Source organism: Staurois parvus, unplaced genomic scaffold, assembly GCF_062004578.1.
Source record: "Staurois parvus isolate SC_StPar_1 unplaced genomic scaffold, SC_StPar_1.0 ptg001199l, whole genome shotgun sequence".
NCBI lineage: Eukaryota > Metazoa > Chordata > Amphibia > Anura > Ranidae > Staurois > Staurois parvus.
The window spans coordinates 101,445-117,197 of NW_028318995.1; the positions used below are offsets into that span (position 1 = coordinate 101,445).

At 40.7% G+C, this 15,753-nt stretch overlaps 1 protein-coding gene across 2 annotated transcripts in view; it reads right to left on the reverse strand.

Annotated features, from left to right (window-relative positions):
* LGI2 (leucine rich repeat LGI family member 2) overlaps window positions 1–15,753 on the reverse strand; it is a 76,819-nt gene that overhangs the window by 51,064 nt on the left and 10,002 nt on the right. For both annotated transcript variants that reach the window (XM_089660028.1, XM_089660030.1), the window contains exon 2: window positions 10,454–10,525. In XM_089660028.1, coding sequence (XP_089516154.1) covers window positions 10,454–10,525 — 72 coding nt within the window. The remainder of the gene's footprint in view (window positions 1–10,453; window positions 10,526–15,753) is intronic.

A 15,753-nucleotide genomic window follows, 5' to 3' on the forward strand; every position in this document is an offset into this window, starting at 1 on the left:
TGGCTTATAAATACCAGGGGATGCCTGCATGAGTAGAATGGTTCATCTATGGGAAGTACGGAGTATATGTACTTCAACACCCCTTAGCGCGAACCCAACTGGGGTTCAAGGATTTGGACTCATGTTGACTAATTGGACTTAATTTAACTAATTATATATAGGCTGAATACCGGGGCAGGGTGCCAGAGGCACCAAGGGCAGCACCAGTTTGTGTTCCAGTAAGAATGTATTCCACTGGATTGTAAGGAAAAGTTTGTCAGTAAAAGCATTCAGTTGATGAAAAATATTTGGCTGGTCCCAAGTTATTTAAGGTCTTCTAGTGGTGTATGCATTGTGTATTAAGAAGCATCTGGGGAAAGAGATCGCACAATCTATTGGGGTTCAGGAAGCAGAGTTCTACATGAGACTGCAATTCTGGGTTAAAGAGTTACAAAGCCCACAACAGTAAAATCAGTCTATATATGCAGTAAAGCATGCTTGATATACTCACTGTGAAACTTAAGGAGTTAAAACTCTGCATCATGTAAAAATGCTGTTTGATCCTGACTTCTCTGATCCCTCCCTTCTTCCAGTGCCCCCCTCTTATCTCCTGATAAGATCTATCGTTTGGAGACATTCTGCACATGCTCAGTTTGGTCTGTATTGCTAGAGAGGTTTTTTTTTGTCTTGGGAAAACTCCTCCTACAAGCTTTAACCAGTGCTCAGCTGGACACTGATAGAAGTCATAAGACTGCTATATACTGCTGATGAGAAAAGGTATTTAGCAGTTTATATTTACTAAAATAATTGCATTTCCATGTTGTGTGTATTGTGGGAGACCAGATAGCGTCAATGTAGGGTCCTGGGTTTAGTAACACTTTAACCCTTGCAGAGGTGGCAGTTAGAGGACTTAGATTTAATGACGAGGGTGACTTAGCTCCCCTTTAGTGAAGGGAACAGTGATCTTTCTAGGGACCTGGACTGGGAGTCACTTAATGCAAGACTTTGAGGGGATGAAGTGCAGTGTTAACAAAGGTGGGAACTAAAATGTGTATACAGGGTCACTAAGGGGAGTGATGAATTGCATGCTAGAGGAGCCCTGCATATTTTTTGCAACTCCAGCTCAGAAATTCTACTGGTGTTTATGCCAGGCAAAGAAGAGGTTGCTCACCCACAGTGTCAACAGGAGAGAACCATGTGAAGATGTCAAGTAGAGTGCTGCCTTAACACCACCTCAAGCATTTACATGTAGCCACTCTGTCGGCCTCTAGTAGCTCAAAGATACATCTGTACTCCTCCCTTTAACCCTGCTAACACATTTCTCTGTGCTGAAATGCTTGCCAGACCAGTGCCCATTGTGCCCAGTATTTTTAATCTCTAGCACATCTTCATAGCCCTGCAGGTACTCATGCACACTACTACTGTACGCACACATCAGGCCCTGGCAACAGTCTGGAGACAGCAGTGAGACCCCTGCCAGGACGCAACCAGTACAGAATATCGGCATGTTCCGGCAGAAAGAAAGGCCTGTAAGTTTGCTTATATCAGTCTAGCAGAGTGTTGCTTAAAGAAATAAGGTCTCCACCTGTAGGGTTCTGAACTGAATAGTCGAGTTTTATAAACCACTTTTGTTCATTCCCCCATTTTTTTAAAAGGGGACAGGTCGGGCCACATTTGACAGTTTATGAAGCCATTTAGTTGCCTTGTGCCTGCAGCTTGCACCCTGCAGTTCTAGCTCATTCAGTGGTGAGTCTGTGGGGTTGATTTACTAAAACCAGAAACGTGCAAAATCTGGTGCAGCTCAATATAATAACCAATCAGCTTCCATTTATTTTTTTGTCAAAGCGTAATTGAAGAAGCTAAAGTTAGAAGCTGATTAGCTGCCATGTACAGCTCTACCAGATTGTACACTCCTGAGTTTTAATAAATTAACTCCAGGCATGCTATTGTGTTGCACATATATACACATATCCTCTGCCCTTCTTCACAGTCAAAGACATGAGCAACAGCAGTAAAGCATGTCCCCCAAGGGACAACTACTAAAAGTAAAAGCAGTGCTATCTAGACAGCAAATGGCAATTGTAGGCTCCATGGCCTAGCCCAGACAGCATCAAACCCATAACCAATGAACATACAGAGCACAGCTAGGAGTAAGAACTGGAGTAAGAACTGTGACCTAATGCAGCCATGACAATGAGCAGATCAGCAGTCATTGAGCAGTATGACACAGTGGAGCAGTAACAGCCAGCTTAGTAACCCAGGCCACAGCAAATGGCCCAACAGAATTGAGTAAAAATATTAGTTGGCCTTTTCAATATTCTTAATGTGTAAAAAGCCTGGGACTATATCACCTAACACTACTGTGGAAGTCAAGTGCTTCACAACCTGTGCATCTTACCCAGGGGCGGACTGACAACTCATGGGGCCCCCGGGCAATAGGGGATCATGGGGTCCTTGTGTCCTTGCCGAAACTCACAAAAGTCTATGAAAAAGGTACCAGGGGGATCTCATGGGGTCCCCTACTGACCCCAGGCCCTCGGGCAGTGCCCAAGTTTCCAAATGGTCAGTCCGCCCCTGATCTTACCAAAAGGACAATAAAACATAACTTTCATTTTATGTAGTTACATTTATTTTCTCTAATTTTTCTAATTTTTACGCACGCCATTGTGCTACTTTCTAAAAGTGAGATTTCCAAAGATCTATTTTGTTTTCTTCTTCTATGATTCTCACTCTTTCCACCCTCAATTTATCATTCACATATCTCCTTTCTCTCAAAATACATTTCTCTTTCTATGCTTCTCCAAAACTGTCTTTCTCATTTCCTCCTCTTTTAAGTGTATTCCATAACTAATCTATCTCAACTAGTCTAGACTCCTGGCTTTATTTTATATTTTCATATTTTATCTTAGTGTTTCCTTCTCTGACAATGTTATTTCGAATTGAGAGGCAGTAGTTAACTATTGTCAGTCTGCAGCAAAGCGTTGTTACTGGAAGGATCAATGTACAAGGAACTTTGCAACCAATTCACAAAAAAAGGATTTACTTTAGACAATTGGCTACAGTGAGGCCAAACATAATGAAAAATAGATTTGGGGTCCATATAGACTGTACCCCCACCGCTCCCCACAGTCACAATTCTGCTGTGATGAACCTACATTTTAAAAATTATTGGTAAAATCTGAAAGTGCAGTAATTGTGGAATATTGGACATATGGCACTCCATAGTGATGTTACAGTACTATAAAAAAAGATATGTAACAAAATAAATACCTAGATTTTTGAGAAACTGTTTTGATTTAAACCAAAGTTGTAATGTGTACACTCATATTAAATTCTGTGAAATGTAAAAAAAATGATTTTATATTAAAAGCTAAAATGCAGATTGTACGCAAAATAGGTGACTTAAGACAATAAAGGGCAACAGTACACTAAACTGTTTTTAAATGAATGATATGATTTTAATGAATAAGCAGTTATGCATGTTTGTAATCCAAAGGTGATCAGATACATATTTCCCGATTGAAATGTGCATTTATCCTTTTAAGACAAAAAAGGATAAAAGACCAATGCCAATTAAAAGCAGACTGTGTTGACTGTGATATGTCACCTGAGTTCCTGTAATTGTAACCACTATTAGTGCCCGCATCTAATGAATGTAGATGTCAGTGTCTTAACATGTGAGATTTGCTGCAGCCCAATTTCTAAAGAAGTTCTTGCATTACTTTTTGTGCAGTTTTGTTGCGATTTCACATACATAGAATATAATGGAAATCACACTGCCAATGACAAGACATTGTTGAAAATCTTCACAAGTAGCAATGTCTTCAGAAATCGCACCTGAAATTGCACACAAATCGCACAATTTTAAATCGCAGCGGTGTGACCAGTGACTTAAGAGCTGTTTAACACTGTCTCTCTTTTTGTACTGGTTTCCCATAGACTTCTATTAGATTGCGCATTTTTGATCCATTTTCTGAAACCGCACCAAAAGTCCTGCATACTGCATGATTAGTGAGCTTTCAGAAAACCATGTGTTAAACCGCCCTATAATTTTGTAATTTTGAAAACTCTCTCAATAATGGCATGTGTCCTGGGTTTGCCATAATAAAGACAGCGCTTGTTCCCATCTCAGAGCTGCAGAGCATTTTGACAATGCGTAATAGTGCATTGTAAGGTCCATAAAAGTCAATGAAACATACAGTATAATGTGTTTTAATGTGTTGGCAACAGATATTAACAAGTCTTAGTCAATAGCTGTTAATCCTCACCAGAAAAACTTTTTGGCAACTGGTTGGCACTTTAAGGGCACACAACAAAAAAGTTTAAAATATATCAAGTTTATTGCACATACATTAAAACCCACACCCACAGGTATAGCAACATTAAAAATATATAATCATAATGATATTGGATCATGATATATCATCACAACAGATGGCCAAAAAGAAATGCGTTTCATATCATCCAGAATCTTCATCAGGAGACATACTGTTTTACTTAATATAAAAAAAATGTAGAGATAGCCCATCACAGCACGGAATCCCCAATCTTGGGGCTTCCATGGTGGGATGGGCTCTTTTAACATTTTTATATATTGAGTATTATGTACCACAGGCGTAAATAAATATTCATTTTCACTTGTGTGTAACTAATAGAATGACCTCCATGTCTTTATGGTACACTTATGACTATTGCAAATTATATTTAGACTTGGACAGTATATCTCCTGATGAAGATTCTGCATGAATTGAAAATGCGTTGTGGTTCAGACATCTGTCCTTTTGGCCATCTGTTGTGACGATATTGCATGATCAATGTGATTATATTCTGTATTTTAATGTTGCTACACCTGTGGGTTTGGTTTTTAATATATGTACAATAAACTTGTTATATTTTAAACTTTTTTATTGTGTTCCATCAAAGTCCCAACCATTTGGCAAAATGTATTTCTGATATACCTTAGGGATGGGGGAACTTTGCAATCGCATCAGACCCATTTGATTTTGTTAACCCTCACAACTTTTAAATTTAAAAACACATTGATAACACGTGTCAACATTTATCAAAATGCATGTCAGTGCACAACAGAAATGCACATTGACACATGACATTGACAATGCACTTACCTATTTTTACAAAAAACATACCTCTATATACATGCATAGATCTAAATGCGCCCTTTAAATTATTGAAACAAAAAGTGTATTGCACATTTGCTGTACACATATTGAATATTCACTACTCATTTACTGTACATAGACTCAAATATGCTGTTTCTATACATTAAAGCTGAACACCAGGCAAGTGGTAAACCCATTCTTTGAAAGTTAGAGCAGAAGAACATTACTGTGATTCTTTGAACTCCAATGCTAAGCATGTCTCCAATGTGACACCTTAAAGAAAAGCACTCTGGAGATATGGGTGGCATTGAATTTTCTGGGATAGAGAGGATTCCTAAAGCTGTGGGAGGAGTAGGGTTGCCACCTCATCCCTTTAAAACCAAACACATATTAATTACACAGGTTCTGAGGCTAATTTAAGGCAAATAAGGCAATATGTGAGTTTAATTACCATCTTAATCAGCCACAGAACATGTGTAATTAAGTGTGGTTGTAAAGGGATGAGGTGACAACCCTAGGGAGGAGGCGATCACCATTGCAGGTTGCTTGCCAAAAAGACTAAGGTCCCCTAAGGTCTTAACCTTTCTCCTGGACTGTCTGCCTGGCGATCTCCTCTTTTTTTTTCATTCATTAATTTTTCTTTAGTGAGTGAAAGACTTGCATTATATTTATATTTTTTTATTCAATTAACCTCCTGTATAGATTGTGTCATTTTATTTTTTTATTTGTTTCTTATTGGTTTTGATTTAGTTATTTTTGTTTCATTTTTCATTTTTGAGTGATGAGGAGTTGTTTCTCATTGATATACATCAGGTGTATTTGATTTCCCTGTTAACTACCCATGTCACAGCTTTGTAATCCTATATTATTAGTTGATTTGTTTTTGTTAGTATTCACACCTATGCTTTTTTGGTGCGTTTTGCAGAAATGCACCACAGTCCATTTAACATGGTTTCCTATGGGACACGTTCTATTCTTTTTTCAGCCGCTGCGTTTTTGGAAAGGTTCGGGGACTTTTTTAAATCCAAAACATTGCATTTTTGGTTCGATACATTTCAATGGAGATGTTGCAAAAAAGCATGTATTTTTATTTTTTATTACAGGTACTTATATAGCGCTTTCAATTTACGCAGCGCTTTACATATATAGTGCACATTCACATCAGTCCCTAACCCTCAAGGGGTGTACAATCTAAAGCCCGTAACTTACATTAATACATACTATGGCAAATTTAGACAGGATCCAATTAACCTACCAGCATGTCTATGGACTGTGGGTGGAAACTGGAGTACCCGGAGGAAACTCACGCAGGCACAGGGAGAACATGCAAACTCAAGGCAGGTGGAGCCGTGGTTGGGTTTCGAACCAATGACCCTAGTACTGCCAGACAGAAGTGCTAACCATTAACCAACAAATGCTGTCCATAGTGTTTTTGATGCGTTTTGCATTTTTTAATCTGCCCAATAACAAATTGTCACAAAAAAGCATTAAAAAAAGTGTGAAAAAGTGTCAAAAAAGCATGTGTAAAAACACATAACTCACAGCAAAAAGCACAGCAGAAACAGACCAAAAGCAAACTGCATAGGTGTAAACTGAGCCTAAGCCCTGGTTCACATATGTGCGGGTGGTGCCGCTGTGGATCCGCACGAAAATTCGTGCAGCCGCACCACCCAAACAGAGAGATGTGGACCTAGGGGTGAGTGCCATTAATTCTAATGGCACGCCGCCCGCACTGGAAAACGCAACCATACTGGAAACCGAGGTTCCCATGCGGGCTGCATTTTCAGAAGTGCAGGGACTTCTTCCCTGCGTGTCACAGGGCACGGGAGTCCATTCAAATGAATGGGCTCTTGTGCCCGCGCAAAACATGGCCCGCACGGCCGCCTTTATGTGAACCAGGGGTAAGGCCTATATGGCTGAAACACATCTATATTCACTGTAGGAACTGATTTTTTAAATGTCTTGATGGATCTTCAATAAAGTTCAAGATTTTATCTTAATATGCTTTGGTGCCAGACTTTCACTTTCTACAGATGATAAGCCATTTATTTTGTGTTGTGATTTCGTTAAAAATAATTACATCTAATTTTACAAGCAACTAACATTAGCAGGAGAGAGAAGGGCAAAACTAAGACCAAATGGGGTTCTGCTGCATGAACATGTGCTGGCATACTTACAGGAGCAGAGAGCAAAGTGAGCAGAGTATTTCTGATTTTTCATTATCCAAAGCGCAGGCTGAGAGTGCAGAGCTGACACCACTGTATTTTTTAAAGTGGTCCTAGCATCAGATTTTTTTTTTCATGTTAAGCCCATGTAAAACAGGTATTTATTATTTCAGAGATCACAGAATTCTCCTTGATGATAATTGCATCTGCTTTTATCTCCAGAAGGAAAACACCATCTTTTTTTACAGTCATTATCCAGGGTCTCCATCTGCTTCCTGGACTGATAGGTCCACATTCTAAAAGAAAAAGTGGTGTCTCCCTACTGGCTTTGCTGCCTGGCAGAAGGGCATTAACCCCCTGTTTGCTGGCACCTCCTGGCCCTTTAAGGGGTTTGTGACGCCAGGAGGCGGGGCGGGATTTAGGGTTATGTAACTGCTGTGATTGGCTGTCACGTGCTCAGAAAGCTCCCAACCGCAAGTACAGATCGGGACCTTTCTGTGACGTGCATTTGCCGGGAGCGCTCTCGGCACATCCTTTGATTACTTTATATACGCAAATATGCAGCCTCTTGATGTCAAGGCCCACCTGCCGAGAGGCTACATATTTGCGTTAAGGAGTTAATCACAAAAATGGCTGGACAGAATGACAAATTGTTTGTCAAACAGCTCTGAATATGTGTATTTTGACTGTGCATTTAGCTATTTTCCTGGAGTTTAGGCTTTATTATTCACTGAAATTTCACTAGTTTGAATGTTCACAAGAATTACATTCACCGGGGTATACACATTCTGAATTTCAAAGAATCCAACATAGCTCTGTGTCTCTGAAGCCGTGGTCTCCAAACTGTGGCCCAGGAGCTGGATGCTGCCCTTTACTTGCCTTTATCTGGTCCTTGGGGTGCTCCTACTGACACTAATGATGGGGCATCATTCCTCCCATTGACATCAATGATGAGGTACTATTCCTCCTATTGACACCAATGATGGGGCACTATTCCTCCCATTGGCACCAATGATAGGGCACTATTCCTCCCATTGACGCCAATAATGGGGCATTATTCCTCCCATTGACACCAATGATGGGTCACTATACCTCCCATTGACACCAATGATGGGGCACTATTTTTCCCATTGACACTAATGATAGGGCACTATTCCTCCCATTGACACCAATAATGGGGCACTATTTCTCCTACTGACAACAATGATGGGGCAGTATTCCTCCCACTGTGACCAAAGATGGGGTACTATTCCCCCCAATGACATCAATGTTGGGGTATTACTTTCTTCCATTGACAGCATGGCTACTCTCACCAGCTATAGTCCAACTCCCCAAAATGCTGAAGGACAGTAAACTGGCCCTTTGTTTAGAACGTTTGGAGACCCCTGCTCTGGAGTGCAATGAGCAAAAGTCAGATCACCAGCCTGGCTATGCTGTCTGCTTGAATGCCTTGATCACAAGACAGGGTGAACAAAGTTACAATATTTTTTGAGCCAGTTTAAGGCACTTCACAGATTTTTGTTTCAATTGTGTAGCAGACAGGAAGTGAGGCAAGCTCTGAAACAGCAAGACAGACAGAAATAATAAAGAAATAAAAGAATAGGGAAAGCTAGAACCCCATTTAGATTTTTATTTTGGTCTGTGTCACTCTAGCAGATTTCCCTCACTTCCTGTCTGGTAAAACCATTGTCAGTGGGACAGAAATTGAGAGGGACAGGGGTTCTAATCATTCCCTGCTCTATCCAAAACCAAAAAAGAGGTTTTGGCTTGACATGCACTGGGCTGAACCGTGTAAATGGCATCTGAAGTTGTCACCGCTTCATTGATTCTTGAATACAGTTGTAGACCTCCACAGTGCAGACCATGAAAGAATAGCTCCATTATAGCTTTGTATATACACTGATTAACTATATTTTTATGACCCCCCCTAATATTGAGTAGGTCCCCTTTTGCCACCAAAACAGCCCTGACCCATTGAGGCATGGAGGCCACTACACCTCTGAAAGTATGCTGTGGTATCTTGCACAAAGCCATCGGTAACAAATCCTGGAGGGGGTCTCCATATATTGGACCTTTTTCTTTAGCACATCCCACAGATGCCTGATAGATTGAGATCTGGAGAGCTTGGAGACCAAGTCAACACCTCAAACTTGTTACTGTGTTCCTCAAACCATTCTTGAATCATTTTTGCAGTGTGGCATGGTCCATTATCCTGCTGAAAAATGCCACTGCCATCAGGGAATACCATTTCTATGAAGGGGTGTACTTGGTCAGCAACAATGCCTAGGTAGGTGGTACATATCATGTAACATTCACATGAATGGAAGAACCCAAGGTTTCCCAGCAGAGCATTGCCCAAAGTATCAAATTGCCTCTGATGGCTTGTCTTCTTCCCATAGTGCAGTGTTTCTCAACTCCAGTCCTCATGGACCCCCAACAGGTCATGTTTTCAGGATTTCCCTCGGATGAAACAGCTGTGGTAATTACTAAGGCAGTGAAACTGATCAAATCACCTGTGCAAAATAATGGAAATCCTGAAAACATGACCTGTTGGGGGTCCATGAGGACTGGAGTTGAGAAACACTGCCATAGTGCATCTTGGTGCCATCCCTTCCCCAGGTAAGCCATGCACATGCAACCAGCTATCCACATGATGTAAAAGAAAATGTGATTAATCAGACCAGACCACCTTCTTCCATTGCTCTGTGGCCCAGCTCTGATGCTCATTGTATGCACATTTTGGCTGTGGACACATGTCAGCATGGGCACCCTGACCGGTCTTCAGCTACACAGCCCCATACACATCAAACTGTGATGCCCATTTTTTCTGATTTCAACACCATAACTTCAGGGACAACATGTTTACTTGCTGCCTAATATTTCTCACTAACTTTCAGATGCCATTGTAGCAAGATTTTCAATATTATTCACTTAACCTGTCAGTGGTCATAAAGTTATTACTGATCGGTGTATGTAATCCAGCCCATATTATATCTTAGTAAATATATAGCACAGCAGAAGTGGTTACTGGTGACAGTTTCTTATGGAAAAAGCCCAATGTCGAAGAGCAGCTAACATACTTTCCCAAACACTATTTGCAGTGATGTGTTTGGAATGACAATGATGCCCTGTGCCAGCTACAATGAAAGGAGCTTCAGTAAGTGTATTGTTATGGAGTGCGGTACTCACAGCAGCTGCAGGGAAGGCAGATGAGAAAACATTCGGTCCTTGATCTCAGAAAATGTCCCATTCACCAGACTCCTACAAAAGTAGATACAAACAAAAGTCACATACTGGGGTGCATTTCAGAGGGGAAAATACAGTCTGAATTGTTTTTCATGCCAAAAGTCTAACTAGAACTTTTCTAGCCTGCTGTTCATAAGGAGGAACTATAGTCTTTTAAAAGTTTTTTTATACAGACACGCGAAAGAGAGAAGTTTGTTCTAAAATGTTTGAAAGTTAAAAAACTTGTTTTTGTGTATATATGTTTATAATTTTATCTATCTAGAAACATAGGCTGAAAAAGGACCAAGTGGTCCATCAAGTCTGTCATAGTATAGAAAAATGTTTGTCCCAAGCATGTTTGAATCCACTAACTTTTGACTGACTCACTACCTCTGCTGGAAGTCTACTTCATGCATCAACCACCCTTTCAGTAAAATAATTATTTCTAAGGTTAGTTTTGAACTTTCGATCATGTTCCTGTGTTTTTGATCTTGGTGTCATATTGAAAATACCACACTCCTGGACCTTATTCACCCCTTTGATGCATTTAAAGGAGAAGTATAGCCAATGCTATTTTGGCTATACTTCTCCTGTAAGTCATAGGAGTGCAGTTCATTCTGCACTACTGTGACCCGTTTTCAGCCAACAGGGGACTAAAGACCACTGTCAGCTGACATCATTCAGCCAGTCCAGGCTCTGAAAAGATCCTGACCATATAGATCTACCCAGAAACCCAGACCAGCACCTGGCTCAGCCGCTCAGTGCACCTCCGAGAGCCTGAGCCAGCCCCTCCTGCCCCATCCACATCCCAGAGCACAAGTGAGTGCTAGAGGAGCAGAATAGAGAGCTGGAGATTGACAATCACGGCTCCCTGCTCAGAGCTGAGGGAAGGACTGAGCGATCAGCGTTTTTTGATTGCTCAATTCTCACTGCAGAGCCGGCGAGGGACAGATGCTGCATGGCACCGTGCTGCTTCCACCTAGATGGGTTTTTTAAGTCTCTTTTAAAGGTTTTAATCATGTCTCCCCTTTCCCTTCTTTCCTCCACTGTACATACTGTATCAGGTTTCTGAAGTCTCTCCTGATATGTTTTATCCTTCAGAACTTTCACCATTTTTGTTGCCTGTTTCTGGACTCATTCTATCTTATCAATATGTTTTTATAAGTGAGGTCTCCAGAACTGGACAGAGCATTCCAAATTGGATTTAACTAAAGACCTATATTGGGGAATCAGGACCTCCCTTGTCCTGCTAACAAACCCTTTAGTGATGCATCCTAGAATTCGATTCACTTTGCCACTGCCTGGCCACACTGTTTGCTCACTTTGCAATCATCTGAAATAAGTACTCCCAAATCTTTTTTCCTTTGTAGTGCTGGCCTACAATGTACCCCCAATATTTGAATCTTTCAATGGATTGTTTTACCCTATGAGTGTTATTTTACATTTAGAAACATTGAACTGCAGTTTCCACTGTTTTGACCAATCTTCCAGTAATGTCAAATCAGGTTCCATGAGACAGGTACCTCCAGGGATATCAACCCTATTACACAATTTTTTGCCATCAACAAAAAGACATAGTGCACCTTACCCACCAACCTTTTAGTCACATCATTTACATATAGATTAAGAACAGGACCTAGTACAGAGCCCTGAGGTACACCACTAGTGACTGATCTCTGTTTCGAATGAAGCCCATTTACAACCACAATGGTATCTATCCTTTAGCCAACTGTATATGTAGTCAACCACCCAAAGATTAGGTACTAGCTTGTACAACTGTTGTATTAGATCATTATGTGGGACTGTATCAAATGCTTTGCCCACAGCACCACCCTGGTCCAAAACATTAGTGATATAGTAAAAAAATTAAATCAGATTAGTCTGACATGAGCTGGCCTCGGTAAAGCCATGCTGCTTTGGATTCTGCAAGTTGTGTATTTTTAAGTGATCAATGATCCTTCTTTTAAGGAGTGATTCCATTAACTTGACTACAACAGATGTTAAACTCACTTGCCAGCTACTACCTTGCTGCCCTTCTTGTGGATAGGTACAATGTTAGCTGTTGACCATTCATGGGAAACTGCTCCTGTTAGAAGAGATTGATTACCCACTTCTCGACTGCGCTTTAGCTGAAAGACGGCTACAGTGTGGTTCTCCAGTTCTGGGAGGGAATCCATAGACTTCCTCACAGAACACGCCTCCCCCCTGGGGCACCCATCAGGCACGCTCTTTGATCTCTTTGTCTGATCACACATCACAGTAAAAGGCCAATCACAGTGGCCCTCTACCATGTGATCATCTGTGTCCAATCACAGTTGGTTACATGTAAACAGACTTGACGGTTATCGGCAGTCCTTTCCTCACTCGCTGGCTCTGTGTGAGGAAAGGATAAACAGCAAGGCTGACAGTACATTGTTTACACTGATAATCAGGGCACTGATCACCAAGGTAGAAACTACTTGGTTGCTATGGGTAATGGCACAGTTTTGAACTTTTCAGAGGTTCAGATGCATCCCAATTTCTGAATGGATAGATACAAATGGCAACAAATCTGAAAAAACTTACAACAAAAAATTAACAAATGCATTTGTTTATTACTTTCATTCGGATTCCTTAACAACCATGACTCTGCTGTCAATGGGATTCCCCGCTGTCAGCAGAATGTAAGCAAAACAAATGCCGGTTACATCCCTCCCCACCCTTCCAGGTTCCTATATTGTTTTATCAAAAAGTAAAGTTTGACATGAGGCTTTCATTTTCTTGTATGCCAAGATTTCAATGAAGTTGCTGAAGAAGGAACCTGTATTTATGCATTAGGGATTATCCTCCTGGTTATGCAGTGTGGCAGGGGTTGTTAGCAACAATTTACTGGCTGAACACAAAAACTAATCACATGCTGTGGCCATACATGAAACCCTGTGGCTGGGTGTAGAGAGGCTGAGGGAGACAGCTTGACCACTCTGTATCAGTTTATCTGGCGCCCAAAAAAAAAAAAACTGTTCAGGGTCAGTAACAAACAGTGACTCAGGCAAATTGGCTGACAGGACAGATATCTGGAATCTTTGTACATGCAAATGTTTTATTGAGTGTCATCAACATGATGTGTGGTTGTCTGTATGCTGCCCCTGTGACAATAATTAGGTCTTAAGAATACCAAATTGAGTGGGGAGAAAGGGGAAGTTGTGCTGCGCACAATGCCCTTTCTCCAAAATTTACAAGTCAGTAACTAAAACAGTCATGTTTAAATCTCATGTCAGTGGTATACATTCATGGGATTTAATACATTTAGCAAAAGAAAGCATTCCAATTTACAACACATGGAACAGAAAACAGCCCCTCAGAGTTATATCCATAACATGTAGTCACACAAATGTATAGGAAAATAACAACCAGATAGACACCAAACGCACTTATTGTACAAGGACCAGAAGCCAAATAAAATACGTTAGACATACCCAGCAAAAAATGCATAAAAGGGGATTTATCAAAATAGGAGCAGTCAGAATCTGGAGCGGTTGTGCATGGCAAACAGCTTCTTTCTTTCATTTTCAAAGCTAAACTCAGCAAGCTGAAGACAGAAGCTGATTGGCTGTCATGCACAGCTGCTCCAGATTCTGGATGCTCCAGTATTTAAAACATCCCCCATAGAATTTATATCATATTTCTTCTCTATCAGATTTTAATTTCATTCTGTGCAATATATTGGTTGTCAGATTGCAAAACCGATGTGTGGAAATACAGATGCACTTAGAACAACTGGCATTAGGGTGTGTCTGCTGAGCATCATAAAACACTTAAATACCCCTTCAGTACACTCCTCAGACCCGTTGATTGGGGTTACTTCTATATGTTAGTTCTATAAACATCCTGTTCCGGGACCGGAAAAATGGCTGCTTTTGAAGTTAGGCAGCTCTCGATACCATTGAAAGAATGAAGGGTCATTCATGAGACCTGATGACTTTAATACACCAGATTGGATTTACTCTGCAGCAGGCTGAACTCTACATGAAACTAAAGACCAGGTGAACTTTAAGGTTCTTTTTTCACTTTTAATCCTATTTATTTTACAGTTACTAATTGTCTGTTTAGTATTTATCTGTAAATATTTTCTTGCACCGTTCATCTTTTCTTTTTATTAAAATAACATTTTAAAATCATTACGCTGAATCTCTAAATGCTCTAACCCAAACTTATGTCCTAGTTGAAGAAAGCTACCATATTTTAAACTCTATAAAGAAGGGTGCAGCGCTAATAAAATCAGTAAATAAAATCGCATATATATAAAAATCACATGTATATAAACTCACATATATATAAATGAATAAAGTGACACTGTGCAATAATATATATATGCCACTAAATCTGTGGCTAATATCGTGAGAGAAAAGCACTATGTCAAACGGAGATAAGTCCAAGGTGAAAGTGTGAATGAGATCTCAGATGATCTTCTGACATCCAATGACACAATTTGTGGATTAGGTGAGAGAATTTAGGATATAGATTGCGCACTCACCAGATACGCAACCTTTATGCGCATTTGTGTAATATAGCAGGGACATCAAAGTTGCCGCCGGGACCCCTCGAGGTGCCGGCGGTATAGGCGTCACACAGCTGTAGCTCGACCCTGACGCGTTTCGAGCGAACGCTCGTAGACACCTACGTAGATAGCTAGACACCCTATGACTATGAGCGTTCGCTCGAAACGCGTCAGAGTCGAGCTACAGCTGTGTGACGCCTATACCGCCGGCACCTCAAGGGGTCCCGGAGGCAACTTTGAATCTGGTCAGTAATTTATTTTATATTATGTTCACTTGCCTATTTTGAATAAACATTCATGACATATTGCACTACTGGCCTCCTCTGTTTTGTTGAGCTCCTGAGGGAGTTGACTACATCCACAGAGTGGTCATCTTTAAATGGGAACGCTGAGTGCAAATCGTGAGGCAGTGAGGGATGCGTGACCAGATCTGACCAGACTTGTGTGAAGATTTCTGATGTCCCTGCTATATTACACAAATGCGCATAAAGGTTGCGTATCTGGTGAGTGCGCAATCTATATCCTAAATTCTCTCACCTTATCCACAAATTGTGTCATTGGACGTCAGAAGATCATCTGAGATCTCATTCACACTTTCACCTTGGACTTATCTCCGTTTGACATAGTGCTTTTCTCTCACGATATTAGCCACAGATTTAGTGGCATATATATATTATTGCACAGTGTCACTTTATTCATTTATATATATGTGAGTTTATATACATGT